The sequence below is a fragment of the Procambarus clarkii genome, chromosome 26 (genome assembly GCF_040958095.1).
Source record: "Procambarus clarkii isolate CNS0578487 chromosome 26, FALCON_Pclarkii_2.0, whole genome shotgun sequence".
Classification (NCBI taxonomy): domain Eukaryota; kingdom Metazoa; phylum Arthropoda; class Malacostraca; order Decapoda; family Cambaridae; genus Procambarus; species Procambarus clarkii.
In genome coordinates, this window is record NC_091175.1 from 29692046 (window position 1) to 29719353 (window position 27308).

The 27308-nt window shown below is 51.1% G+C and overlaps 1 protein-coding gene across 1 annotated transcript in view; it reads right to left on the bottom strand.

The window, feature by feature from the left end:
- Positions 1-27308, bottom strand: part of LOC123756888 (beta-1,3-glucan-binding protein) — a 108554-nt gene that overhangs the window by 23000 nt on the left and 58246 nt on the right. Inside the window, 2 exon segments of the mRNA XM_045740294.2 lie at positions 13363-13501; positions 23816-23893. Of these exon segments, the coding sequence (XP_045596250.2) occupies positions 13363-13501; positions 23816-23893 (217 nt within the window).

Below are 27308 nucleotides of genomic sequence, written 5' to 3' on the forward strand. Positions count from 1 at the left end.
CATATCAGACGTAATCTCGTTGCCAAGGTTATTGTTGAGAACACAGGGCAATGGAAACCGCATGGAAGGGAAGACTTATCTCAGCTTGTCCTCACAATCCACGCTGGAATCATAATAACATTGTAGAAAATGCCTAGGCTAGTAAATTATTCCACTATTCATTAGAAAAGTGGGGACATAAATACGAGAGAAACTAACGTGGTTTTTGTGGTCGTCTTGCTATATGACGACGAGCAACCTACACGTTAATTTATGTTGCACACTAAAATACTAACGTAGGAACTGTTATACTTATTACGCTCACTGATATCTTGTCTGCTTATTGTAGGAGTAGTTGATGGTCCATGACGTTCGCTGAGGCTGAAGGTCGGATTACGGGATAAATATAAACTCCTAGACACGAGAATTAAAAGCAGTATTGCCTGCTTGACCACGTTGTTCTCTCTGTAATGGCGTCCACGTTGCCAGCCTGTGAGTGCGCGTGGCAGAGTGACGCTCTCCTCCTTCCCCGGCGCGGATACGGATGCGCAGAATACTCCAAAGTGATCTCGAGCTTAAAGTATTTTATTTACTAGTAATTAATTAGGGAAGTAAGGAACCATGACAGGTACTGATGTCACGGATAAATATATTAAATCATAATACCTCTTCTCGCAAGGCAATAGGTTTAATTAACACTGCACAAATTAAACGAGAAGGGTCGACGTGTATTTATTTTACGTCACAGTAATATTTACTGATGTAATCAATCTGGTTACATGATCGAGTTCAGCACGCAAGGGTACCCGAAATAATTATACTCTTTCATAAAGATTAATACTTAGAAGGAAAATCAATTAACTGGACTCGATAACATTACCAACAAAACGTGGAGGATTTCATGTTTGAGGTTGACGCTGCGTCCCGGCGCCCTGACGACTAGGAAGATCTGGCAAAATATTGCCTTACTATAGATACATTAATTATGTTAATTCTACGCATTAGTGATGTTAGTAAATGGTAATATTGGTGGCTAAAGGAGAATATACTGTTGGTTATTTCCAACAAATACTTATAGTGTAGCCTGCCTAACCATTTTCAAATCTGGTAGCGGCAAACGTCGCAGCGTAGATGACATTTTCGCTCCTAGAGAGAGAGAGAGAAGGCTGGGCTCAAGATGCTAGGATGTGAGAGATCATGATTGGATGTAAGATTAAAAAATTGACCAATCAGCAGGTGACCCAGTGTCACATGACCGAGAGTAGGGAGTAGCGAGGCTTCAGACACACACCTCAATGTTACATGAAACGTCGCAAAGACTATTACTTGTTATATGAAGCGGTAAGATGACCAAACCACACACCACAAGATGAAGAGAACGACGACTTTTCGGTCCGTTTTGGACCATTATCAAGTCCTCACAGTCGAACTGATAATAGTCCAGGACGGACCAAAACGTCGTTTGGAAATCATCGGTGAGATACTATAGGTGGCTCGCTTACTGCCAGGTACACACCACCACAGCGCTGCCAAGTGTATCTGCAGCTTATACACACCTCTCTATCTGATATAAATACTATGGTACGTTGAGTGTTATATATATTTTTTCAGTGGTTAGTTTATTGCACTGGATGCAGGTGTGTTGTGCACACTGAGGAGCTACACATGTGACGAAACGATACATTTGGCAAGAAATCTCAGCTCGGACTGAGTGACCTTGAAAACAGGCGCTGACCTTGAAAACAGGCGCTGACCTTGAAAACAGGAGCGCTTATGTGGAGCAGAGGCCTAACTCCATGTGCCCTGTTTCTTGGCAGTGGTTCTGCATGCATAAATAGTGTGTGAATTACTACTACTAATCCTGCATTATGATTGGAGTCCCTTTGCTGTGTGATTGATGTGTAACTCTGTGGTACGTGATGTGTGTGCAGCTGTGAACCTGCCCAGGCGACACTTGAGACATGGCGACTACTGCCTTAGAGACGGCAGGTGCTGCCTTAGAGACGGCAGGTGCTGCCTTAGAGACGGCAGGTGCTGCCTTAGAGACGGCAGGTGCTGCCTTAGAGACGGCAGGTGCTGCCTTAGAGACGGCAGGTGCTGCCTTAGAGACGGCAGGTGCTGCCTTAGAGACGGCAGGTGCTGCCTTAGAGACGGCAGGTGCTGCCTTAGAGACGGCAGGTGCTGCCTTAGAGACGGCAGGTGCTGCCTTAGAGACGGCAGGTGCTGCCTTAGAGACGGCAGGTGCTGCCTTAGAGACGGCAGGTGCTGCCTCAGTGGCCTCACACCAGAGTGCTAGTACATCATGGGGTCCACACGAGGAAGATACAAGCATGTTATCTCTCACAGTGGAGTCAAATGCTGGACAGGAGGAGCCCAATAGTGACGAAAGTCCTTGGACAACTGTTGAGACTCGGAGAAAGACACGAGGAACCAAAGAGTTAATAAATCGTAACCATGAGAAGAAAAGAACCAACCTGTATTTTCCTCCGGGCACGGGAACTGGAATGAAATATGCATGGTTGGCTGAGGCAGCCAAAACACACCCTGGTGGTGGGTATTGGTTGACGAATGGACATGCGAACCATGTCCATGTGAACTTTACTGAAGAGATGGTACAATATTTCTGTACTTGAGAGCTTGCTGGTATAACAATGAGGAAACCACCACCGCCTGCTCATACCCACAGGACACCTGTCATCATTTTTAGGCTGGACCTCTACCAGGATCACACACTGGTGGAACAGCATGATCACATCGTCAATGCGAAAAGAACAAAGGGCAGAGAGACTATTCTCGCCCACTGGACCAGCGACGAGTCTCCGCTGGAAAGATTTACTGTCCCAAGTGCTTATCGGCAACTAATAATGAAGGTTTACAAGCCTCCCAGACGCAGGTGTTACAAGTGCCAACGGTGGAATCATGTTGCAAGAAACTGTAGGAATGATGAGCGGTGTGGCCACTGTGCCAGAAAGCACGCACCATCTGTGTGTGATGCAAAAAAAGGGAAATGGAACAAAGAAACTGAAGTGTGCCAACTGTCACATGGAGGGAGTTCCCGCCTGGCATGAGGACTGTGCTGCACTCCCGGCAAGACGGGCTGTCCCGGGATACACCAGCAGGGGGCGCCAGTAACCACCCTGGCTCATCTGCGGTGCCACTACCGGTCACTCAGTCACTCTTTCCTACCTTACCCAACCACTCCAACGCCTCAGCTGGTAGCTCGAGTGACGCACTTGTAGTCCCTACCAATACATGTCGGTCGGGGGGCCCAGATCAGGCACAGAAAATTGTTGAGCTTATGAATACAGTAGAAAAACAAAACAAACTCACGGGAACGCTGAACAAGCAAATAACTGAACAAAGCAAGGAAATCATGAACCAAAAGCTGACGATAACCACTCTTCAGGACACTGTGAGAGTATTAACTGAGTGCAGGCCACACCAACCTGGGGTACCACCATGTGCTCCCTGGCGGCCAGCATCCCTGGGAGGACCCCAGCTGGGGGTGTCCCAGCCCTCACGCCAGCTGGGCTCACCCACCCCGGCTCCCCACACCCCAGCCTCATCAACGCCGTGCACTATGAACAGAGGTCAACTATTTCACGTAGAAACGCATAGTGCTGTCGATGAGTATTATGATGCAACTTATCCTGATAATGAACACAGTGCCAGTGAGGGTGAGAACTTTAATGAAGATGAAGACCATGATGTAGATACCGGGTCTAATAAACTCTGTTTGAAGGAAAATAGTAGAGGAAATGATGAAAGTGATTGTGGTAAAGAACAAAGTGAAACCAGTGACGCTTGTAGTGATAGTGACGAAGTTCAACTGGACGTGGATGTCCGCCTCGGGCCGCGCACGCCACATCCCAGATGGTTCAGCCGTGACAACTTTAAAGAAATGGTGACAGGTGATGTGCTGACTGAAGAGGAAAAAGAAGCCGTAATAAAGCACTACAACTGGTATCGGGATATACTTGCTTTCCTGAAACTGCAGACTGATAAAGTACAAAAAAAAAATGGCGGCCTATGAATCTCATAAGAACAAGTACAGTGTCATCAAGATACTCAGTTGGAATATTGCTTCTCTTAGAAAACGGTATTCAGACCTCCATCATAAGGTTATGACTGAAGACATAGATATTGTCTGCCTCCAGGAAACCCTAACTCCCGCAGGTAAAACCCCGCAGAATCTGCCTAGTTATCAGTGTTATAATCCCAGATAAAAAATATACGTGTCTCATGTATGTTAAAAAATCCCTGCCGCATGAGCCACTTCCCGCCCAACAACGAGAGGGGTTTCAGTATCATGACATCTGGGGTACAAGTTGGTAACTCTACACTTAATGTTTTGAATGCCTATGCACCTACTGGCCTCCTCCAGTATACTGACCTACCTAATTTTGCACATACTGAATCTACAATATTAATTGGGGATTTAAATGCTAAACACAAACAATTAGGGGATCAACTCACAAACACCAACGGGAGAAGAGTGTTGGCATTTCTCGATGCATATGATGACGTTCAAATTATCAGTAAGAATCAACCAACGCAAATATATGGAGGAGTCCTAGATAGGTGAATTGGCTTTAACCTGTCATACACAACTCATGAGACTGATATTATGGATCACTTGATGTCTGAGCATTTAGCCATAACAGCTAACATACACGTGGCTAATGTTGACCAACCTGGCACTAAGCTGAGTAGACGCAGGCTAGCAGTAAGGAAAGAGCAAGAAAAATTCTTTATAGACAGCATAGAACATTAGTATAACAGTTATGAGCCTGAGACTGTACAAAAGTTTTATGATGACCTTTTATGATGACCATTTTATGATGAGCACTACGACAAACTCACTGAGGCATTAGAAGAAAAACAGAATGCTGATGTGATATACACGGACTTTGCAAAGGCTTTCGATAAATGTGACCATGGCGTGATAGCACACAAAATGAAGTCAATGGGTATAACCGGTAAAGTAGGACACTGGATACTCAGTTTTCTGTCAAATAGGACTCAGCGAGTAACGGTCAACCACATATAATCTAGTCAAGTGCAGTTGAAAGCTCTGTACCTCAGGGTACAGTCCTTGCACCGCTGATTTTCCTTATTCTCATATCAGATATAGACAAAAATACAAGTCACAGCTTCAGTATCATCCTTTGCAGATGACACAAAAATCAGTATGAAAATTACCTTGGCTGAAGACATTGAAAAACTTCAAGCTGATATTAATAAAGTTTTCGACTGGGCATCAGAAAATAACATGATGTTTAACAGTGATAATTCCAGGTACTCAGGTACGGTAAAAATGAGGACCTTAAACATAATACAGGGTATAAAACACAATCAAATGTGCTCATAGTAGGAAAACAGCATGTAAAGGATTTGGGAATAATGATGTCTGACGACCTAACGTTTAGGAAGCATAACCAAGCAAATATTGCGACAGCCAGAAAAATGATAGGATGGATTACGAGAACTTTCAAATCCAGGGATCCCATCACAATGGTTGTACTCTTCAAGTAACTTGTGTTGTCCTATCTTGAGTACTGCTCAGTACTCACTTCCCCCTTCAGAGCAGGAGAGATTGCTGAAATAGAGGGAATACAGAGAACATATACGGCACGCATAGACGCGATAAAGCACCTAAATTATTGGGATCGTCTCAAAGCCCTCCAAATGTACTCACTAGAAAGAAGATGAGAGAGATATCAAATAATATACACCTGGAAGATACTGGAGGGCCAAGTACCAAATCTACACAGTAAAATAACAACGTACTGGAGTGAACGATATGGAAGAAAATGCAGAATAGAACCTGTGAAGAGCAGGGGTGCCATAGGCACAATCAGAGAACGCTGTATAAACATCAGAGGTCCACGGTTGTTCAACACCCTCCCAGCAAGCATAAGAAATATTGCCGGAACAACCATGGACATCTTCAAGAGGAAACTAGATTTATTCCTCCAAGTAGTGCCGGACCAACCGGGTTGTGGTGGGTATGTGGGCCTGCGGGCCGCTCCAAGCAAGAGCCTAGTGGACCAAACTCTCACAAGTCAAGCCTGGCCTCGGGCCGGACTTGGGGAGTAGAAGAACTCCCAGAACCCCATCAACCAGGTATCAACCAGGACCTCGTAAATGAAACCTATGAGGCCATCAAAAATAGTGAGTCACACCTAACCAAAAGACATACCGGTAAGCAGGTTAGACACAACCAGTACTATGATGATGCTAAACTGAAAGAGCTTAAATCAATTGCTAGACATACGGGTAAAGCATATAAGAGCCTTAGAACTCCTCAAATGTTAAAACTGTTTCAGACCGTGCTTCAAGCGGCAAGGGAGAGAATGACTGAACTTAGACAAACTGAATGGGAGGGTTTTGTTAGTGGACTTAACCTGCATACTCCCCTGGGCAAAGCCTGGAAAGGCATAAACAAAATTATTGGTAAAAATAAGTAGACTAAGTTTCACACCCAAACCCGCTACAGAAAGCCAATCAGTTAATTACAAAATGGGCTCAGGTTTCCAGCTTTGGAATGTTACCAGCTAGCACTAGGGAGAAATTGCAGGCGAGGTCCAAAGACAGAAATGCTAGCTGAAACCAACATAACACAGACCATGTACACTGACGGATCACTCAACACTTTTCCTGTTACTGGAAAGGAAAAAGAGCTGTAGTAGTGATAGGTGTTAAGGAACAAGAGGGTTCCACAAGGGAAGAATGGAGGTCTAAGAACAAAGCTGCAGTGGCAGGGATACTAAAGGAGTTAGGTCTGGAAGGAGCTGAAACAGACATAAAAGAATTTTCCGGATTAGCCAGTACAACAAAGACAAAGACCGGTTGATCAAGGTAGTGCTCAAAAACGAGTGCATCAAAGAGGACATACTAGCAAAAAAGAGCAAACTGACATATGTAACGAATTACAGACAGGTATTCCTTCAGAGAGACATGACCAGGACAGAGGTAATACAGGCAGCAGATGCAAGGAAAAGGCGCAGGCAGAGGGAAGGGAGCCAGGGAACCTCAACCCCCAACCCAGCAATCGCAGTGGGGAGTGTGGAACCCCAACCCAGCACCTCGGGAACCCCAGAGGGGACTGCAACATCCCACCTCACCACCCTATAGGTGGGGAGTTCCACCATTCCGCCCAATTCCACCCTACCCGAGTACCCCCTTCCGTACCCCAAGTACCCCCTTCCCTCCCACCCCCTGGTCTTCCTCGTGCCCCAAGCCGGCTCAGACACGAACTAAGTCCTCCATCCTCCATCCCAGTTCTAAGCCATCCTCCCCCCTTGCCCCTCCTTTCCCCCCCACCCCTACCTCCTTCAGAACCCCTGGTAACTACCCCACACGAGGATGAGCCTACCCAAGCAGCAATGCCCATGGAACAGCTTCCTGCACTAGTCGGGAGGGTGGGTGAAAATGGACATAGGAAAGTGAGCTTCAAGATAATGTACTCAAACATCGATGGGATTACCAACAAAGCAAGTGAACTGGCAGAAAAGGGCACAGGAAGAAAACCTAGATTGTAATAGGACTCACAGAAACAAAATTGTCAGGAGTCATAACAAATGCTGTGTTTCCAAAGAACTTTTATATAGAAAGGAAAGAGAGAGATGCGAGAGGAGGAGGAGTGGCTCTGCTGATAAGGAAGGACTGGAGCTTTGAAGAGATGGAAATTCCGGGCTGCGACGGATTCAGAGATTACATAACAGGAACTATGACAATGGGTGGACCTAAGATAATAGCGGCAGTCATTTACAACCCTCCATTAAATGACAGAAGACCCAGACAAGAGTTCGACAGAAACAAAATGGCTACCAATAACATAATAGAGAGAGCAGCTTCAGTTGCTTGCAGGAATGGATCCAGACTCTTAATCATGGGCGATTTCAACCATGGAAAGATAGACTGGGAGAATGTGGACCCACATGGAGGTGAAGACACATGGAGATCTAAACTTTTGAAGTGAGTACAAGGAACTTTCTGAGCAACATGTCAAGGGGCCCACAAGAATGAGAGGAAATGACGAACCAGCTAGACTCGACCTGATTTTCACCTTAAATGGCTCAAAAATAAGGGAAGTCAAATATGAAGCTCCCATAGGAATGAGTGACGACAGTGTATTGATATTTGAGTATCAGGTAGAAGTAGGGATAACCTATCCAAGGATTGGATTGGAAGGAAAAAGACTAAATTACCGAAGAGGAAAATATGACGAGATGAGGAACTTCCTAATGGGAATACCATGGGAAACAGAACTCAGAGAAAAGACTGTACAGGATATGATGGATTATGTCACTCAGAAGTGTCAGGAGGCTGCAGACAGGTTTATCCCAGTCCAAATAGTGAAAAATGAAAAGCAACAAAAGAATCTGTGGTTCAACCAGGAATGTGCAGCAGTAAAGCAATTGAGTAAAAGAACATGGCGAAACTATAGGAACAACAGAACACCAGAGATCAGGGAGAAATACCAGAGGGCCAGAAATGAGTACCTCAGAGTGAGGAGAGAAGCAGAGAGGCAGTATGAAAATGACATCACGAGTAAAGCCAAGACCCAACCAAAACTGCTCCACAGCCACATCAGGAGGAAAACAGCAGTGAAGGAACAAGTGATGAAACTGAGAAAAGGGGAGAACAGATACACAGAGAACAACAAAGAGGTGTGTGAAGAACTCAACAAGAGATTCCAGGAGGTCTTCACAATAGAACAAGGAGAGGTCCCTGCACTAAATGAGGAGGCAAACCGAACAACCTTGGAGGAAATTTACCTCGCCAGTGATGAGGTCAAAAGAAATCTGTTGGAGCTGAATGTGTCAAAGGCTGTTGGGCCTGACAGAATCTCACCATGGATTCTAAAAGAAGGTGCAGAAGCACTAGTGTGCCACTCTCTATGGTGTATAACAGGTCACTGGAAACGAGAGACCTTCCAGAATGCAGGAAGACAACTAATGTGATCCCAATTTACAAAAAGGGTGATAGGCAAGAGGCACTGTCACCCAGGTATATGGCCTGTAGCATATACCTCAGCGGCATATGCTACAGGCCAGTTTCCCTAACTTGTATACCATGCAAGGTGATGGAGAAGAGTGTGAGGAAAAGGCTCGTAGAGTATCTGGAGGGAAACAGCTTTGTAACACACCACCAGCATGGGTTCAGAGATGGTAAATCGTGCCTCACAGGCCTAATAGAGTTCTATGACCAAGTAACACAAATTAGGCAGGAAAGAGAAGGGTGGGCAGACTTGTATTTTCTTGGACTGTCAGAAAGACTTTGACACAGTACCTCACAAAAGGCTGTTACAAAAGTTGGAGCAGCAGGCAGAAGTAAAAGGTAAGGTGCTCCAGTGGATAAGGGAGTATCTAAGCAATAGGAAACAGCGAGTAACGGTGAGGGGGGGAGGCATCAGAGTGGCGAGATGTCACCAGCGGAGTCCCACAGGGCTCTGTACTCGGACCCATCCTGTTTCTAGTATATGTAAACGACCTTCCAGAGGGTATAGACTCATTCCTCTCAATGTTTGCTGACGATGCAAAAATTATGAGAAGAATAAAAACAGATGAAGATAGACAGAGACTACAGGACGACCTGGATAAACTTGGAGGAATGGTCTAGAAAATGACTGCTAAAGTTCAACTCAGGAAAGTGTAGAGTAATGAAATTAGGCGAAGGGAGCAGAAGGCTGAACACAAGGTACCATCTGGGAGGTGAAATCCTACAAGAGTCAAATAGAGAGAAAGATCTGGGGGTCGATATCACACCGAACCTGTCCCCAGAGGCCCACATCAAAAGCATATCATCAGCGGCATATGCTAGACTGGCCAATATAAGAACAGCCTTCAGAAACTTGTGTAAGGAATCGTTCAGAACCCTGTATACCACTTATGTAAGACCAATCCTGGAGTATGCAGCTCCAGCCTGGAGTCCATACCTAGTTAAACACAAGATGAAGTTAGAGAAGATTCAGAGGTATGCCACCAGACTGGTCCCGGAACTGAGAGGAATGAGTTACGAGGAAAGGCTAAGGGAGCTGAACCTCACAACCCTGGAAAACAGAAGAGTAAGGGGAGACATGATAACCACCTACAAAATTCTCAGGGGAATTGACAGGGTGGACAAAGACAAACTCTTCAGCACGGGTGGAACACGAACAAGGGGACACAGGTGGAAACTTAGTACCCAGATGAGCCACAGAGACATTAGAAAGATTTTTTTCAGTGTCAGGGTAGTTAACAAATGGAATGCATTAAGTAGTGTTGTGGTGGAGGCTGACTCCATAAACAGTTTCAAATGTAGATATTATAGAGCCCAATAGGCTCAGGAATCTGTACACCAGTTGACTGACATTTGAGAGGCGGGACCAAAGAGCCTGAGCTCAACCCCCCACAAACACAACTAGGTGAGTACACAGCTACAGGGAGGGCATGAAGTGCTGTTATTGCTCATCAGCCCGATGGCAGCACAATTCAAAGGAATATCCGAATTAGTAACTGGGCATCCACAATGCAAGCTGAGTTGGTAGCAATACTGGTAGCACTCGAAATTATTGACAACACTGAAGTAGACAGCTTAATTATTTCTGACTCCCTATCCTCACTACGAGCAATTAACAGTTTGCAATCAAGTAATAACGTGCTTGTCTCAGAAGCCAGACATAGATATATAAGCATACTTAACAAGAGTGTAAATATAAAAATGTTGTGGATTGCTTCTCACATTGGGCTGCAGGAACATAACAAAGTTGACGCCCTTGCTAAGGCTGCAGTAAATAAAGACAGTATTGAACGGAATCTTGAGTTATCAAATAGGTCCCTTAAAAGTGTCATTAGACGAGCACTCCTGGATGGATTTGAAGAAAGTAGAACAGTGCAAACTGGAACTAGCAGGTCCATTGTTCATCACAATGAAATGTGTGAAGTAAAACATGTGTATGGGGCAAGTAACAAAGTCAGTAGCCTAACAGATGTTGTCACAGCTCGTATAAGACTTGGCTACAAGTATCTCTGGCAGTTCGGCTTGTATAGGGATCTAGATGAAGTAAAGTGCAAAGTGTGTGGACAAAGACAGGGACACACACTCGAACACTATATCTTGGATTGTAGTAAAATTGAGCCATTTAGAGATAGATCTAAGCTCACGCTGTATCATATGGCAACCTATCTTATTAACAAGGATAAAATACCTGAAATCCTTGCACTGTATACATATTTCGCTTCCAGTAGATAAACGACATATGAGATTGAGAAACTCAGTATTGTGAAGACTAATAATAAACAGAAACTCTCCTATGACTCTGTAATATCTCCATTGGTCGAACTATTGTGTATTAACGATAAGATCTACCATTAATGTATGACGACTTACTGTAAATATATAGCTCTTGTAATAGCACTTTCTTTGTAACTAGCTGACATTGTAACTATAAGGTGTGAAGGATAGATGAAATTGTTTATGTAATAATCTAAGATGAGGTCTGATAAAGACCTTTTGTGCCCTCTGTAATGCTTTTGCGCTACCGCTCACAGGATGAGTATAGGGTGCACAATAAACTAGCGCTCACAGGATGAGTATGGGGTGCACAATAAACTACCGCTCACAGGATGAGTATGGGGTGCACAATAAACTACCGCTCACAGGATGAGTATGGGGTGCACAATAAACTACCGCTCGCAGGATGAGTATGGGGTGCACAATAAACTACCGCTCGCAGGATGAGTATGGGGTGCACAATAAACTACCGCTCGCAGGATGAGTATGGGGTGCACAATAAACTAGCGCTCACAGGATGAGTATGGGGTGCACAATAAACTAGCGGCCTCCGGCGGCAACAGTCAACATATCGTCGTCTCTTCATCGTCTGACGTGGGACGACGATGGCAGGTTACAATAGCGGTTGAGAACACACAGGTGACTGTGGAACACACAGGTGACTGTGGAACACACAGGTGACTGTGGAACACACAGGTGACTGTGGAACACACAGGTGACTGTGGAACACACAGGTGACTGTGGAACACACAGGTGACTGTGGACCACACAGGTGACTGTGGAACACACAGGTGACTGTGGACCAAGGACCATCACACTGAAACATGACAAGCCAGGTGACTAAAGCCAGGTGACTAAAGCCAGGTGACTAAAGCCAGGTGACTAAAGCCAGGTGACTAAAGCCAGGTGACTAAAGCCAGGTGACTAAAGCCAGGTGACTAAAGCCAGGTGACTAAAGCCAGGTGACTAAAGCCAGGTGACTAAAGCCAGGTGACTAAAGCCAGGTGACTAAAGCCAGGTGACTAAAGCCAGGTGACTAAAGCCAGGTGACTAAAGCCAGGTGACTAAAGCCAGGTGACTAAAGCCAGGTGACTAAAGCCAGGTGACTAAAGCCAGGTGACTAAAGCCAGGTGACTAAAGCCAGGTGACTAAAGCCAGGTGACTAAAGCCAGGTGACTAAAGCCAGGTGACTAAAGCCAGGTGACTAAGCAAGAAAACAAAGCTGCCAAGAAGCTTAAGAAGAAACAGAAAGAGGCAAAATAAGAGACAGATAAGAAGCGAGAGGGAGGGAGGGAGGGAGGGAGAGTGAGACAAAGATAAAGAGAAGGGAGAAGGGAAGGAGGAGAGAAATATAGGGGCAGACAGAGAAACAGACAGACTGAGAATGAGTGTTTACCTGCTAAAGTCATTGATGTATGTATCAGTTAATGTTCACTTCTAAAATTCATGTGTGGCCAAGTAAGGAACCTTCCGTGAGAGGCAGTTGTCCGGCCTCTTCCTCAGTATACAGGTGTGTCCTGTCTTGGCCCTAACAGAGAGGCAGTTGTCCGGCCTCTTCCTCAGTATACAGGTGTGTCCTGTCTAGGCCCTAACAGAGAGGCAGTTGTCCGGCCTCTTCCTGACTATACAGGTGTGTCCTGTCTAGGCCCTAACAGAGAGGCAGTTGTCCGGCCTCTTCCTGACTATACAGGTGTGTCCTGTCTAGGCCCTAACAGAGAGGCAGTTGTCCGGCCTCTTCCTGACTATACAGGTGTGTCCTGTCTAGGCCCTAACAGAGAGGCAGTTGTCCGGCCTCTTCCTGACTATACAGGTGTGTCCTGTCTAGGCCCTAACAGAGAGGCAGTTGTCCGGCCTCTTCCTCACTATACAGGTGTGTCCTGTCTAGGCCCTAACAGTAGGGCGCCCTGGGTCATGTTTTTGTTGCTCGCTCAGTCAGGTTAAGCCAGACACTGGATGGGTGATCGCACAGAACCGTCCACCCTTGGCTGGGGTGACACCGATGAAGCAAACTTGTTCCCTGTGTACCATACGTACCAAATGTGGTACATTAAGAAGAGAAGAATGGCGAGAACCGCCAGTTTAAAGTACTGAATGAGTACTTACTAAATTTGTTGAGTGTTGGGGTAGAGGTTGATCTGTGGGTTGGGGCCCCAGTGGAGGCTGGACTCTGCCTGCATGTGTCCCAGGCCGCCATAGTCGTCATTTCCTGCCCAGTACAAACTGAGGTTAGTCCTCATAAAATCTGCAAAATTCCATATATCAAATTTTTTGGTACTACCATTCACTCAGACACTCGGTACTGATCCAGTCTCTTGACTCACTCATTACTCACCCCATGTCCGTCCATACTCATTCCCTCATAATCTACCTAAGCCAAACTCTCACAAATTTAGCCCAATATTTTATACTTCCCGAAACACACAGTTTTTGAGAGGATTGTTCTGAGCGTTGTAGTGGTTCACGTCAGTGGTTAACTGAGCCTGGCTTACATAGCTTTCTTCCTACGAGAAGAACGCAAACCTGCTTAAGCTTTGCCGAGTACTTTATCAGGCAGAGACAGAGCTCATTTATCCTTTCTTGATCTCCAAGTTGTCTTTGGCACAGCTGATAGGTAAATGCTCTGGGAAGAGCTAGCGATTTTGGGGGGTTAAACGAGATTGAATGACAGATAAGATTTTTTTTTCAGTAACAGAACTGCCCAGTTTCTAATCCTTCCTTTGCATAGGGCACAGAGAGAGGAGTGGTCAGGCCTTCGCTTTTCAATGTGCTGGCGCATAGACTGATAGCTGACGCACCTATAACCAGCTGATATCTCCTATGCTGACTACGACCCAGATGTCATCTGGTGTGTACGAGAAGGAGCCGTCCACGGCCTCTCCTTGATAGTCTTGCAGCAATATGTATTGAATGTGGTCTTATTACTCCCACAGAGAAACTAAGACCCAGCCTGTAAAAGACCTATCGCCTCCTCCTCCCTGCTCTTCAACCAATACTCAGCAGATCACAAACTCTAGTAATACACAGCCCCTCGAAGTGGGTAGTTACAGTGATGCTGTCAGTCAGTTAGGCTACTCCCTCTGAGTAGTCAGCATGGTCACTACAGAGGCACAAGGGTCGTCAGCATGGTCACTACAGAGGCACAAGGGTCGTCAGCATGGTCACTACAGAGGCACAAGGGTCGTCAGCATGGTCACTACAGATGCACGAGGGTCGTCAGCATGGTCACTACAGAGGCACGAGGGTCGTCAGCATGGTCACTACAGAGGCACGAGGGTCGTCAGCATGGTCACTACAGAGGCACGAGGGTCGTCAGCATGGTCACTACAGAGGCACGAGGGTCGTCAGCATGGTCACTACAGATGCACGAGGGTCGTCAGCATGGTCACTACAGAGGCACGAGGGTCGTCAGCATGGTCACTACAGAGGCACAAGGGTCGTCAGCATGGTCACTACAGATGCACGAGGGTCGTCAGCATGGTCACTACAGAGGCACGAGGGTCGTCAGCATGGTCACTACAGAGGCACGAGGGTCGTCAGCATGGTCACTACAGAGGCACGAGGGTCGTCAGCATGGTCACTACAGAGGCACGAGGGTCGTCAGCATGGTCACTACAGAGGCACGAGGGTCGTCAGCATGGTCACTACAGAGGCACAAGGGTCGTCAGCATGGTCACTACAGAGGCACGAGGGTCGTCAGCATGGTCACTACAGAGGCACGAGGGTCGTCAGCATGGTCACTACAGAGGCACGAGGGTCGTCAGCATGGTCACTACAGAGGCACGAGGGTCGTCAGCATGGTCACTACAGAGGCACGAGGGTCGTCAGCATGGTCACTACAGAGGCACGAGGGTCGTCAGCATGGTCACTACAGAGGCACGAGGGTCGTCAGCATGGTCACTACAGAGGCACGAGGGTCGTCAGCATGGTCACTACAGAGGCACGAGGGTCGTCAGCATGGTCACTACAGAGGCACGAGGGTCGTCAGCATGGTCACTACAGAGGCACGAGGGTCGTCAGCATGGTCACTACAGAGGCACGAGGGTCGTCAGCATGGTCACTACAGAGGCACGAGGGTCGTCAGCATGGTCACTACAGAGGCACGAGGGTCGTCAGCATGGTCACTACAGAGGCACGAGGGTCGTCAGCATGGTCACTACAGAGGCTCGAGGGTCGTCAGCATGGTCACTACAGAGGCACGAGGGTCGTCAGCATGGTCACTACAGAGGCTCGAGGGTCGTCAGTGTTACGGACCCGAGTCCAGCGTCCTAGCACGGAGCAGTGACGACAACGCCATCTGCCAGTCTGCTCCCGAAACCCCCTCCAAATGGACGACGCCATCTAGTGAGGACGGGATATACCGGCCACAGGGGCTGGATTCCCGTCTTAGTCAGCTCATAACATAGCCGCTGCTGACCTCTGGTGAGGTGACGCTTAGACAACAACGCCATCTATGGAGTGGATAGGTGGACGTTTGTGTCTAAGCCTGTAAGTTTGGTGCCCTAGAGTGTCCCTAGTACTAATGATGTGTCTGATTACAGAGTCGACCTGGGACTGCTGTATTGGACGATGGGGCAGTCTACCCAAGGCAGCTAAAGTCTCCCCACGTGTTTGCTGCAGAAGCTGTGAGTCACTCCCGGACGAACATTGTTGAGTGTGTTAGCCTGCCTGTGACGTGGCAGTACCGGGAATCGTCTTATCTGGGGCTGGCTGGTGGAAGAGACTACCCACTGTGGTGCGGAGAGAGGAGAGTGATCTGCGGAATCACACGAGGCTCCTGCCTAGGGCTCGCAACCCTAGTATCGATCGTGGAGTGGCCTACACAGCGGAGCTGATTGGAACCTGCCAGCTGCAGGCTGGATTTGTGGTTGAAGGCCTCCACGACGGTGCACCCAGTGGGACTGTGATTCGGCTGGCCTGTGGCTGGGGTAGATTCGCCGAGAGAATCATAGGATTCATCGTATGCCACGAAGAAGAGAACCAGGGCTACTCATCTTGAGCATCGTGGAGCATCCTGTGTCTTCAGAGGAAGACTAATTTGTATATAATAAGTGTAGTTATAGCAACCCCGCGTGTGACTGTGATATATTTATGGTGGTGGTAGCAATATATATACAAAAGCAGTACATTTGTATCCCTTCCCCTTTAATTTAACTTGCGTTACGGAACACACCCCTTGAAAGCCACTACTAACTTGGGGCCGGATACCCAAACTCTAATAACATCAGAGAAGAACCCGGTTGCGACCCAAATGGAGGGCCGTAACAGTCAGCATGATCACAACAGAGGCACAAGGGTAGTCAGCATCGTCACTACAGAGGCACAAGGGTCGTCAGCATGGTCACTACAGAGGCACGAGGGTCGTCAACATGGTCACTACAGAGGCACAAGGGTCGTCAGCATGGTCACTACAGAGGCACAAGGGTCGTCAGCATGGTCACTACAGAGGCACGAGGGTCGTCAGCATGGTCACTACAGAGGCACAAGGGTCGTCAGCATGGTCTCTACAGAGGCACAAGGGTCGTCAGCATGGTCACTACAGAGGCACAAGGGTCGTCAGCATGGTCACTACAGAGGCACAAGGGTCGTCAGCATGGTCACTACAGAGGCACAAGGGTCGTCAGCATGGTCACTACAGAGGCACAAGGGTCGTCAGCATGGTCACTACAGAGGCACGAGGGTCGTCAGCATGGTCACTACAGAGGCACGAGGGTCGTCAGCATGGTCACTACAGAGGCACGAGGGTCGTCAGCATGGTCACTACAGAGGCACGAGGGTCGTCAGCATGGTCACTACAGAGGCACGAGGGTCGTCAGCATGGTCACTACAGAGGCACGAGGGTCGTCAGCATGGTCACTACAGAGGCACGAGGGTCGTCAGCATGGTCACTACAGAGGCACAAGGGTGGTCAGCATGGTCACTACAGAGGCACGAGGGTCGTCAGCATGGTCACTACAGAGGCACGAGGGTCGTCAGCATGGTCACTACAGAGGCACGAGGGTCGTCAGCATGGTCACTACAGAGGCACAAGGATCGACAGCATGAGGCAGCATCACCTGCCAGGCCTCATGAAACACTGGTACTAAATAGGAACTGTTTGATCGAATGTTCCAAAATGTAGTGATGGACCCCCATAGTACCAGTATGTGGTGTGTATGTATACGTATGTATATATACATACATATATATGTATACATATGTATACATACGTATGTATACATACATACGTATGTATGTATGCATATGTATGTATACATACGTATGTATGTATGCATATGTATGTATACATACGTATGTATGTATGCATATGTATGTATACATACATACATATGTATCTCATGCCTCCCACACCGTGGAAGGCATGACAACGGACGACTCATCAGATCATTATGGACACCATCTAGAGCGCCTGGCAATATTATTATGTTGGTTTGTGGTGCCGGGACAAGCCTTCATCCATGGCACTCAGTACTCCCCTCAGGGCACTCAGTACTCCCCCAGGGCACTCAGTACCCACACCAGGGCACTCAGTACCCACCCCAGGGCACTCAGTACTCCCCTCAGGGCACTCAGTACTCCCCTCAGGGCACTCAGTACTCCCCCAGGGCACTCAGTACTCCCCTCAGGGCACTCAGTACTCCCCTCAGGGCACTCAGTACTCCCCTCAGGGCACTCAGTACTCCCCTCAGGGCACTCAGTACTCCCCCCAGGGCACTCAGTACTCCCCTCAGGGCACTCAGTACTCCCCTCAGGGCACTCAGTACTCCCCTCAGGGCACTCAGTACTCCCCCCAGGGCACTCGGTACCCACCCCAGGGCACTCAGTACCCACCCCAGGGCACTCAGTACCCACCCCAGGGCAATCAGTACTCCCCCCAGGGCACTCAGTACTCCCCCCAGGGCACTCAGCACCCACCCCAGGGCACTCAGTACCCACCCCAGGGCACTCAGTACCCACCCCAGGGCACTCAGTACCCACCCCAGGGCACTCCGTACTCCCCCCAGGGCACTCAGTACCCACCCCAGGGCACTCAGTACCCACCCCAGGGCACTCAGTACCCACCCCAGGGCACTCAGTACCCACCCCAGGGCACTCGGTACCCACCCCAGGGCACTCAGTACCCACCCCAGGGCACTCGGTACCCACCCCAGGGCACTCGGTACACACCCCAGGGCACTCGGTACTACCCCCAGGGCACTCAGTACTCCCCCAGGGAACTCAGTACCCACCCCAGGGCACTCAGTACTCCCCCAGGGCACTCAGTACCCACCCCAGGGCACTCAGTACCCACCCCAGGGCACTCAGTACCCACCCCAGGGCACTCAGTACCCACCCCAGGGCACTCAGTACCCACCCCAGGGCACTCAGTACCCACCCCAGGGCACTCAGTACCCACCCCAGGGCACTCAGTACCCACCCCAGGGCACTCAGTACCCATTCCAGGGCACTCAGTACCCATCCCAGGGCACTCAGTACTCACCCCCAGGGTAATCAGTACTCCCCCCAGGGCACTCAGTACTCCCCCCAGGGCACTCAGTACCCACCCCAGGGCACTCAGTACTCCCCCAGGGAACTCAGTACCCACCCCAGGGCACTCAGTACTCCCCCAGGGCACTCAGTACCCACCCCAGGGCACTCAGTACCCACCCCAGGGCACTCAGTACCCACCCCAGGGCACTCAGTACCCACCCCAGGGCACTCAGTACCCACCCCAGGGCACTCAGTACCCACCCCAGGGCACTCAGTACCCATCCCAGGGCACTCAGTACCCATCCCAGGGCATTCAGTACTCACCCCCAGGGTAATCAGTACTCCCCCCAGGGCACTCAGTACTCCCCCCAGGGCACTCAGTACCCACCCCAGGGCACTCAGTACTCACCCAGGGCACTCAGTACTCCCCCAGGGCACTCAGTACCCACCCCGAGGGCACTCAGTACACACCCCAGGGCACTCAGTACTCCCCCCAGGTCACTCAGTACACACCCCAGGGCACTCAGTACTCCCCCCAGGGCACTCAGTACTCCCCCCAGGGCACTCAGTACACACCCCAGGGCACTCAGTACCCACCCCAGGGCACTCAGTACTCCCCCCAGGGCACTCAGTACTCCCCCCAGGGCACTCAGTACTCCCCGAGGGCACTCAGTACTCCCCCCAGGGCACTCAGTACACACCCCAGGGCACTCAGTACCCACCCCAGGGCACTCAGTACTCCCCCCAGGGCACTCAGTACCCACCCCAGGGCACTCAGTACTCCCCCCAGGGCACTCAGTACCCACCCCAGGGCACTCAGTACTCCCCCAGGGCACTCAGTACCCACCCCAGGGCACTCAGTACACACCCCAGGGCACTCAGTACTCCCCCAGGGCACTCAGTACTCCCCCCATGGAACTCAGTACTCCCCCAGGCACTCAGTACCCACCCCAGGGCACTCAGTACCCACCCCAGGACACTCAGTACCCACCCCAGGGCACTCAGTACCCACCCCAGGGCACTCAGTACTCCCCCCAGGGCACTCAGTACACACCCCAGGGCACTCAGTACCCACCCCAGGGCACTCAGTACTCCCCTCAGGGCACTCAGTACTCCCCCCAGGGCACTCAGTACTCCCCCCAGGGCACTCAGTACACACCCCAGGGCACTCAGTACCCACCCCAGGGCACTCAGTACACACCCCAGGGCACTCAGTACTCCCTTCAGGGCACTCAGTACTCCCCCCAGGGCACTCAGTACTCCCCCCAGGGCACTCAGTACACACCCCAGGGCACTCAGTACCCACCCCAGGGCACTCAGTACTCCCTTCAGGGCACTCAGTACTCCCCCCAGGGCACTCAGTACTCCCCCCAGGGCACTCAGTACACACCCCAGGGCACTCAGTACACACCCCAGGGCACTCAGTACTCCCTTCAGGGCACTCAGTACTCCCCCCAGGGCACTCAGTACCCACCCCAGGGCACTCAGTACCCACCCCAGGGCACCCAGTACTCCCCCCAGGGCACTCAGTACCCACCCCAGGGCACTCAGTACTCCCCCCAGGGCACTCAGTACACACCCCAGGGCACTCAGTACCCACCCCAGGGCACTCAGTACTCCCTTCAGGGCACTCAGTACTCCCCCCAGGGCACTCAGTACTCCCCCCAGGGCACTCAGTACACACCCCAGGGCACTCAGTACACACCCCAGGGCACTCAGTACTCCCTTCAGGACACTCAGTACTCCCCCCAGGGCACTCAGTACTCCCCCTAGGGCACTCAGTACCCACCCCAGGGCACTCAGTACTTCCCCAGGGCACTCAGTACCCACCCCAGGGCACTCAGTACACACCCCAGGGCACTCAGTACTCCCCCAGGGCACTCAGTACTCCCCCAGGGCACTCAGTACTCCCCCAGGGCACTCAGTACCCACCCCATGGCACTCAGTACTCCCCCCAGGGCACTCAGTATTCCCCCAGGGCACTCAGTACACACCCCAGGGCACTCAGTACCCACCCCAGGGCACTCAGTACACACCCCAGGGCACTCAGTACTCCCCCCAGGGCACTCAGTACACACCCAGGGCAATCAGTACTCCCCCCAGGGCACTCAGTACACACCCCCAGGGCACTCAGTACACACCCCAGGGCACTCAGTACCCACCCCAGGGCACTCAGTACCCACCCCAGGGCACTCAGTACACACCCCAGGGCACTCAGTACTTCCCCCAGGGCACTCAGTACACACCCCAGGGCACTCAGTACTCCCCCCAGGGCACTCAGTACCCACCCCAGGGCACTCAGTACTCCCTCCAGGGCACTCAGTACACACCCCAGGGCACTCAGTACTCTCCCCAGGGCACTCAGTACTCCCCCCAGGGCACTCAGTACTCCCCCCAGGGCACTCAGTACACACCCCAGGGCACTCAGTACTCCCCCCAGGGCACTCAGTACCCACCCCAGGGCACTCAGTACTCCCCTCAGGACACTCAGTACCCACCCCAGGGCACTCAGTACTCCCCCAGGGCACTCAGTACTCCCCCCAGGGCACTCAGTACCCACCCCAGGGCACTCAGTACTCCCCCCAGGGCACTCAGTACCCACCCCAGGGCACTCAGTACTCCCCCAGGGCACTCAGTACCCAACCCCAGGGAATTCAGTACTCACAGCAGGTCACTCAGTACTCACCCCAGGTCACTCAATACTCACCCCCAGGGCACTCAGTACTCACCTCAGGTCACTCAGTACTCACCCCAGGTCACTCAGTACTCACCCCCAGGGCACTCAGTACTCACCCCCACGGTCACTCAGTACTCACCCCAGGGCACTCAGTACTCACCCCAGGTCACTCAGTACTTACCCCAGGTCACTCAATACTCACCCCCAGGGCACTCAGTACTCACCCCCACGGTCACTCAGTACTCACCCCAGGGCACTCAGTACTCACCCCAGGTCACTCAGTACTTACCCCAGGTCACTCAGTACTCACCCCAGGTCACTCAGTACTCACCCCCAGGTCACTCAGTACTCACCCCCAGGTCACTCAGTACTCACTCCCAGATCACTCAGTACTCACCCCAGGTCACTCAGTACTCACTCCCAGGTCACTCAGTACTCACCCCCAGGTCACTCAGTACTCACCCCCAGGTCAATCAGTACTCACCCCCAGGTCACTCAGTACCAACCCCAGGTCACTCAGTACTCACCCCTAGGTCACTCAGTACTCACCCCAGGTCACCCAGTACTCACCCCAGGTCACTCAGTACTCACTCCCATGTCACTCAGTACTCACCCCAGGTCACTCAGTACTCACCCCAGGTCACTTAGTACTCACCCCAGGTCACTCAGTGCTCACCCCAGGTCGCTCAGTACTCACCCCCAGGTCACTCAGTATATTCACCCCCAGGTCACTCAGTGTTCACCCTAGGTCACTCAGTGCTCCCCTAGGTCACCCAGTACTCACCCCCAGGTCACTCAGTACTCACCCCCAGGGCACTCAGTACTCACCTCAGGGCACTCAGTACTCCCCCCAGGTCACTCAGTACTCACCCCAGGGCACTCAGTACTCACCCCCAGGTCACTCAGTGCTCACCCCAGGTCACTCAGTGTTCCCCTAGGTCACCCAGTACTCACCCCCAGGTCACTCAGTACTCACCCCCAGGGCACTCAGTACTCACCCCTAGGTCACTCAGTACTCACCCCCAGGTCACTCAGTACTCACCCCCAGGTCACTCAGTACTTACCCCCAGGGCACTCAGTACTCACCCCTAGGTCACTCAGTACTCACCCCCAGGTCACTCAGTACTCACCCCCAGGTCACTCAGTACTCACCCACAGGTCACTCAGTACTCACCCCCCAGGTCACTCAGTACTCACCCCCAGGTCACTCAGTATACTCACCCCCAGGTCACTCAGTGCTCACTCCAGGTCACTCAGTGCTCCCCTAGGTCACCCAGTACTCACCCCCAGGTCACTCAGTACTCACCCCCAGGTCACTCAGTACTCACCCCCTGTGGGAACCGACCTGTGAGATTTATATTTATTTAATTTATATGAATTTATATTTACGTTAATTTATATACTTCGATAGCAATTTGTATAATGATAAGTGGACTGTATTTCTGCAATAATCTCATAATCTCACAAATCGATCCTCTACACATTAGGGGGGTTTATATTAATTTAATTTATATATATGCAGCCAATCAAACTACAGTATTAACTACATACATTGAAAAGGTTCCTTATCTTATAGTACAGCAGGTCTTAGTCCACCAGGTATAACTAGGGTGTAGACACCACATTTTCCCTCTTTGAGGTAGCTTCCATCACCCTGGTAACTGATGCACAAAGCATGCTTCCTCGTCTTGACCTGTCAAAAGGGCGCTAGCTATAAAGCCAGAAACCTATATATGACAGGTATATCAGAGAAAACACTGTACATGGAACAATGAAGACCTGGCTTAATTACCTTTAGTTTGAGGCTACCTCGTGCTCTAACCGGATCACCCTATATACACTGACATTAATGGCCACAAATGAAAGATATATGGGTTTCGGAAGAACACTTAACTTGATTTGTTGACAGCGTGTTGATAATGGTACACCTTTGGTTTCCATAACACTTCGTCCAAGTAAATTAACAGGAGCCGAATTTGCTCCCGTGAGCCTCTCTGGTCTCAATATAAACAATGGCTGCCCCTCCTTCCTCACTGACGCCTAGCTTCCATTGTCCAGATGACAGAAAGTGATAGAAGGGTCACATTTACTCTACTTCAATATTGATAATTAAGTTAATTTATATGAGATGTTTTTATGATGGTAAAGTCCAAAGACTAATGTATTTAAGAATAATTCCCAGCAGAATAGCTGGTGAATTTATAATAGTATGTGGTGATGATATCCCGTTTTCTATAGACGGTAATTCCACTACAAGTTACGTTTTCTATGGGTAACTTGTTTATACTATACAGCTATTTTTATCTGTCTGTATGATATTATTATATGGTGTCGGATTTTCCGACACCCCCAGGGCACTCAGTACTCACCCCTAGGTCACTCAGTACTCACCCCAGGTCACTCAGTACTCACCCCTAGACTCGGCAATGCCAATGCTGCCACTCTTCGGCCATCGACCATAGCGCGAATTCCTTGGCAGGAGCCAGATAGCTGCAGGGAGAAGAAAGTGATTAGCACCACCAGCTTGGGCAGGAGCCAGATAGCTGCAGTGAGGAGAGAGCAGCACCACCAGCTTGGGCAGGAGCCAGATAGCTGCAGGGAGGAGAGAGCAGCACCACCAGCTTGGGCAGGAGCCAGATAGCTGCAGGGAGGAGAGAGCAGCACCACCAGCTTGGGCAGGAGCCAGATAGCTGCAGGGAGGAGAGAGCAGCACCACCAGCTTGGGCAGGAGCCAGATAGCTGCAGGGAGGAGAGAGCAGCACCACCAGCTTGGGCAGGAGCCAGATAGCTGCAGGGAGGAGAGAGCAACACGCCAGCTTGGGCAGGAGCTAGATAGCTGCAGGGAGGTGAGAGCAACATAGCTGCAGGGAGGAGAGAGCAACACGCCAGCTTGGCAGGAGCTAGATAGCTGCAGGGAGGTGAGAGCAACACGCCAGCTTGGGCAGGAGCCAGATAGCTGCAGGGAGGTGAGAGCAACACGCCAGCTTGGGCAGGAGCCAGATAGCTGCAGGGAGGAGAGAGCAGCACCACCAGCTTGGGCAGGAGCCAGATAGCTGCAGTGAGGAGAGAGCAGCACCACCAGCTTGGGCAGGAGCCAGATAGCTGCAGGGAGGAGAGAGCAACACGCCAGCTTGGGCAGGAGCCAGATAGCTGCAGGGAGGTGAGAGCAACACGCCAGCTTGGGCAGGAGCCAGATAGCTGCAGGGAGGAGAGAGCAACACGCCAGCTTGGGCAGGAGCCAGATAGCTGCAGGGAGGAGAGAGCAACACGCCAGCTTGGGCAGGAGCCAGATAGCTGCAGGGAGGAGAGAGCAGCACCACCAGCTTGGGCAGGAGCCAGATAGCTGCAGGGAGGAGAGAGCAACACGCCAGCTTGGGCAGGAGCCAGATAGCTGCAGGGAGGTGAGAGCAACACGCCAGCTTGGGCAGGAGCCAGATAGCTGCAGGGAGGTGAGAGCAGCACGCCAGCTTGGGCAGGAGCCAGATAGCTGCAGGGAGGAGAGAGTAGCACGCCAGCTTGGGCAGGAGCCAGATAGCTGCAGGGAGGTGAGAGCAGCACCACCAGCTTGGGCAGGAGCCAGATAGCTGCAGGGAGGAGAGAGCAACACGCCAGCTTGGGCAGGAGCCAGATAGCTGCAGGGAGGAGAGAGCAGCACGCCAGCTTGGGCAGGAGCCAGATAGCTGCAGGGAGGAGGGAGCAACACGCCAGCTTGGGCAGGAGCCAGATAGCTGCAGGGAGGAGAGAGCAGCACCACCAGCTTGGGCAGGAGCCAGATAGCTGCAGGGAGAAGAGAGCAACACGCCAGCTTGGGCAATAGTAATAGCATGTTTGTGTGTAGAATTTAATTTCTCTTCAGCGGAACAATACACATTCGTGACCAACCGACACGCCAGAAGATGGAGAGACGACGACGGTTGGGTCCGTCCTGGACCACTAACATGTCGGGTGAGAATGGTCGAGGACGGACCGAGACGTCGTCGTCCCTCGTCTCCGGTGTGTGGGTTGGTCACCATGTCTTCACCCGCATTACTGTCACTCACTGTCTGTAATACATATGTGTACAACATCCTTCCTACTACTTGAGAGGAAACATACCTGGCCACACACCTGTCACTCACCTGGCCACACACGTCACTCATCCGGCCACACCTGTCACTCACCTGGCCACACCTGTCACTCACCTGGCCACACCTGTTACTCACCTGGCCACACTTGTCACTCACCTGGCCACACTTGTCACTCACCTGGCCACACCTGTCACTCACCTGGCCACACCTGTCACTCACCTGGCCACACACCTGTCACTCACCTGGCCACACCTGTCACTCATCCGGCCACACCTGTTACTCATCTGGCCACACCTGTCACTCACCTAGCCACACCTGTCACTCACCTGGCCACACCTGTCACTTATCTGGCCACACCTGTTACTCGCCTTGACACACCTGTTACTCGCCTGGCTACACCTGTCACTCGCCTGGCCACACCTGTTACTCGCCTGGCCACACCTGTTACTCGCCTGGCCAAACCTGTCACTCACCTGGCCACACCTGTCACTCACCTGGCCACACCTGTCACGCTTGTCACTCACCTGGCCACACCTGTTACTCACCTGGCCACGCACCCTTCACTCACCTGGCCACACCTGCTACTCACCTGGCAACACCTGTCTCCCGCCTGGCCACACCTGTCACTCACCTGGCCACACCTGCCACTCACCTGGCAAACACCTGTCACTCGCCTGACCACACCTGTCACTCACCTGGCCACACCTGTCACACGCCTGGCCATACCTGTTACTCACCTGGCCACACCTTTTACTCACCTGGCCACACCTGTCACCCGCCTGGCCACACCTGTCACTCACCTGTTACTCACCTGGCCACACCTGTCACTCACCTGGCCACACCTGTCACCCGCCTGGCCACACCTGTTACACACCTGGCCACAGCTGTCACTCACCTGGCCACACCTGTTACTCTCCTGGCCACACCTGTCACCCGCCTGGCCACACTTGTCACTCACCTGGCCACACCTGTCACTCACCTGGCCACACCTGTCACTCACCCGGCCACACCTGTCACTCACCCGGCCACACCTGTTACTCACCTGGCCACACACCTGTCACTCACCTGGCCACACCTGTCAGTCACCCGGCCACACCTGTTACTCACCTAGCCACATTTGTCACTCACCTGGCCACACCTGTCACTCACCCGGCCACACCTGTCACTCACCTGGCCACACCTGTCACTCACCTGGCCACACACCTGTCACTCACCTGGCCACACACCTGTCACTCACCCGGCCACACCTGTCACTCACCCGGCCACACCTGTCACTCACCCGGCCACACCTGTCACTCACCCGGCCACACCTGTCAGTCACCCGGCCACACCTGTCACTCACCTGGCCACACACCTGTCACTCACCTGGCCACACCTGTCAGTCACCCGGCCACACCTGTTACTCACTTGGCCACACCTGTCATTCACCCATTGGAAAAAGTAAGCTTACAGAGAGCTTCTTCACCTTAAAGGTGGTTTAAGTCAGCATTCCAGACTGCTGCCACAGAGAACTCGGCAAACATTAATCGTTGATCTCAACTTGACATGTTGGGATTGTTTTGACTCTTGCTTTTGCTCCGTGAATTCCTACTTTATCAAGACATGAAACATGAGAGAACTGACATCCTTAACAAAATAAGCATTTGTTCTGGATTGCTGCTTCATGAATTGTTACATCTTGACATGTTTCTCTTCATTGTGCATTGTCCTCAAAGAACAAAGGGAGCCGGTCGGCCGAGCGGACAGCACACTGTACTTGTGATCCTATGCTCCCGGGTTCGATCCCGCGCGCCGGCGAGAAACAATGGGCAGAGTTTCTTTCAGCCTATGCCCCTGTT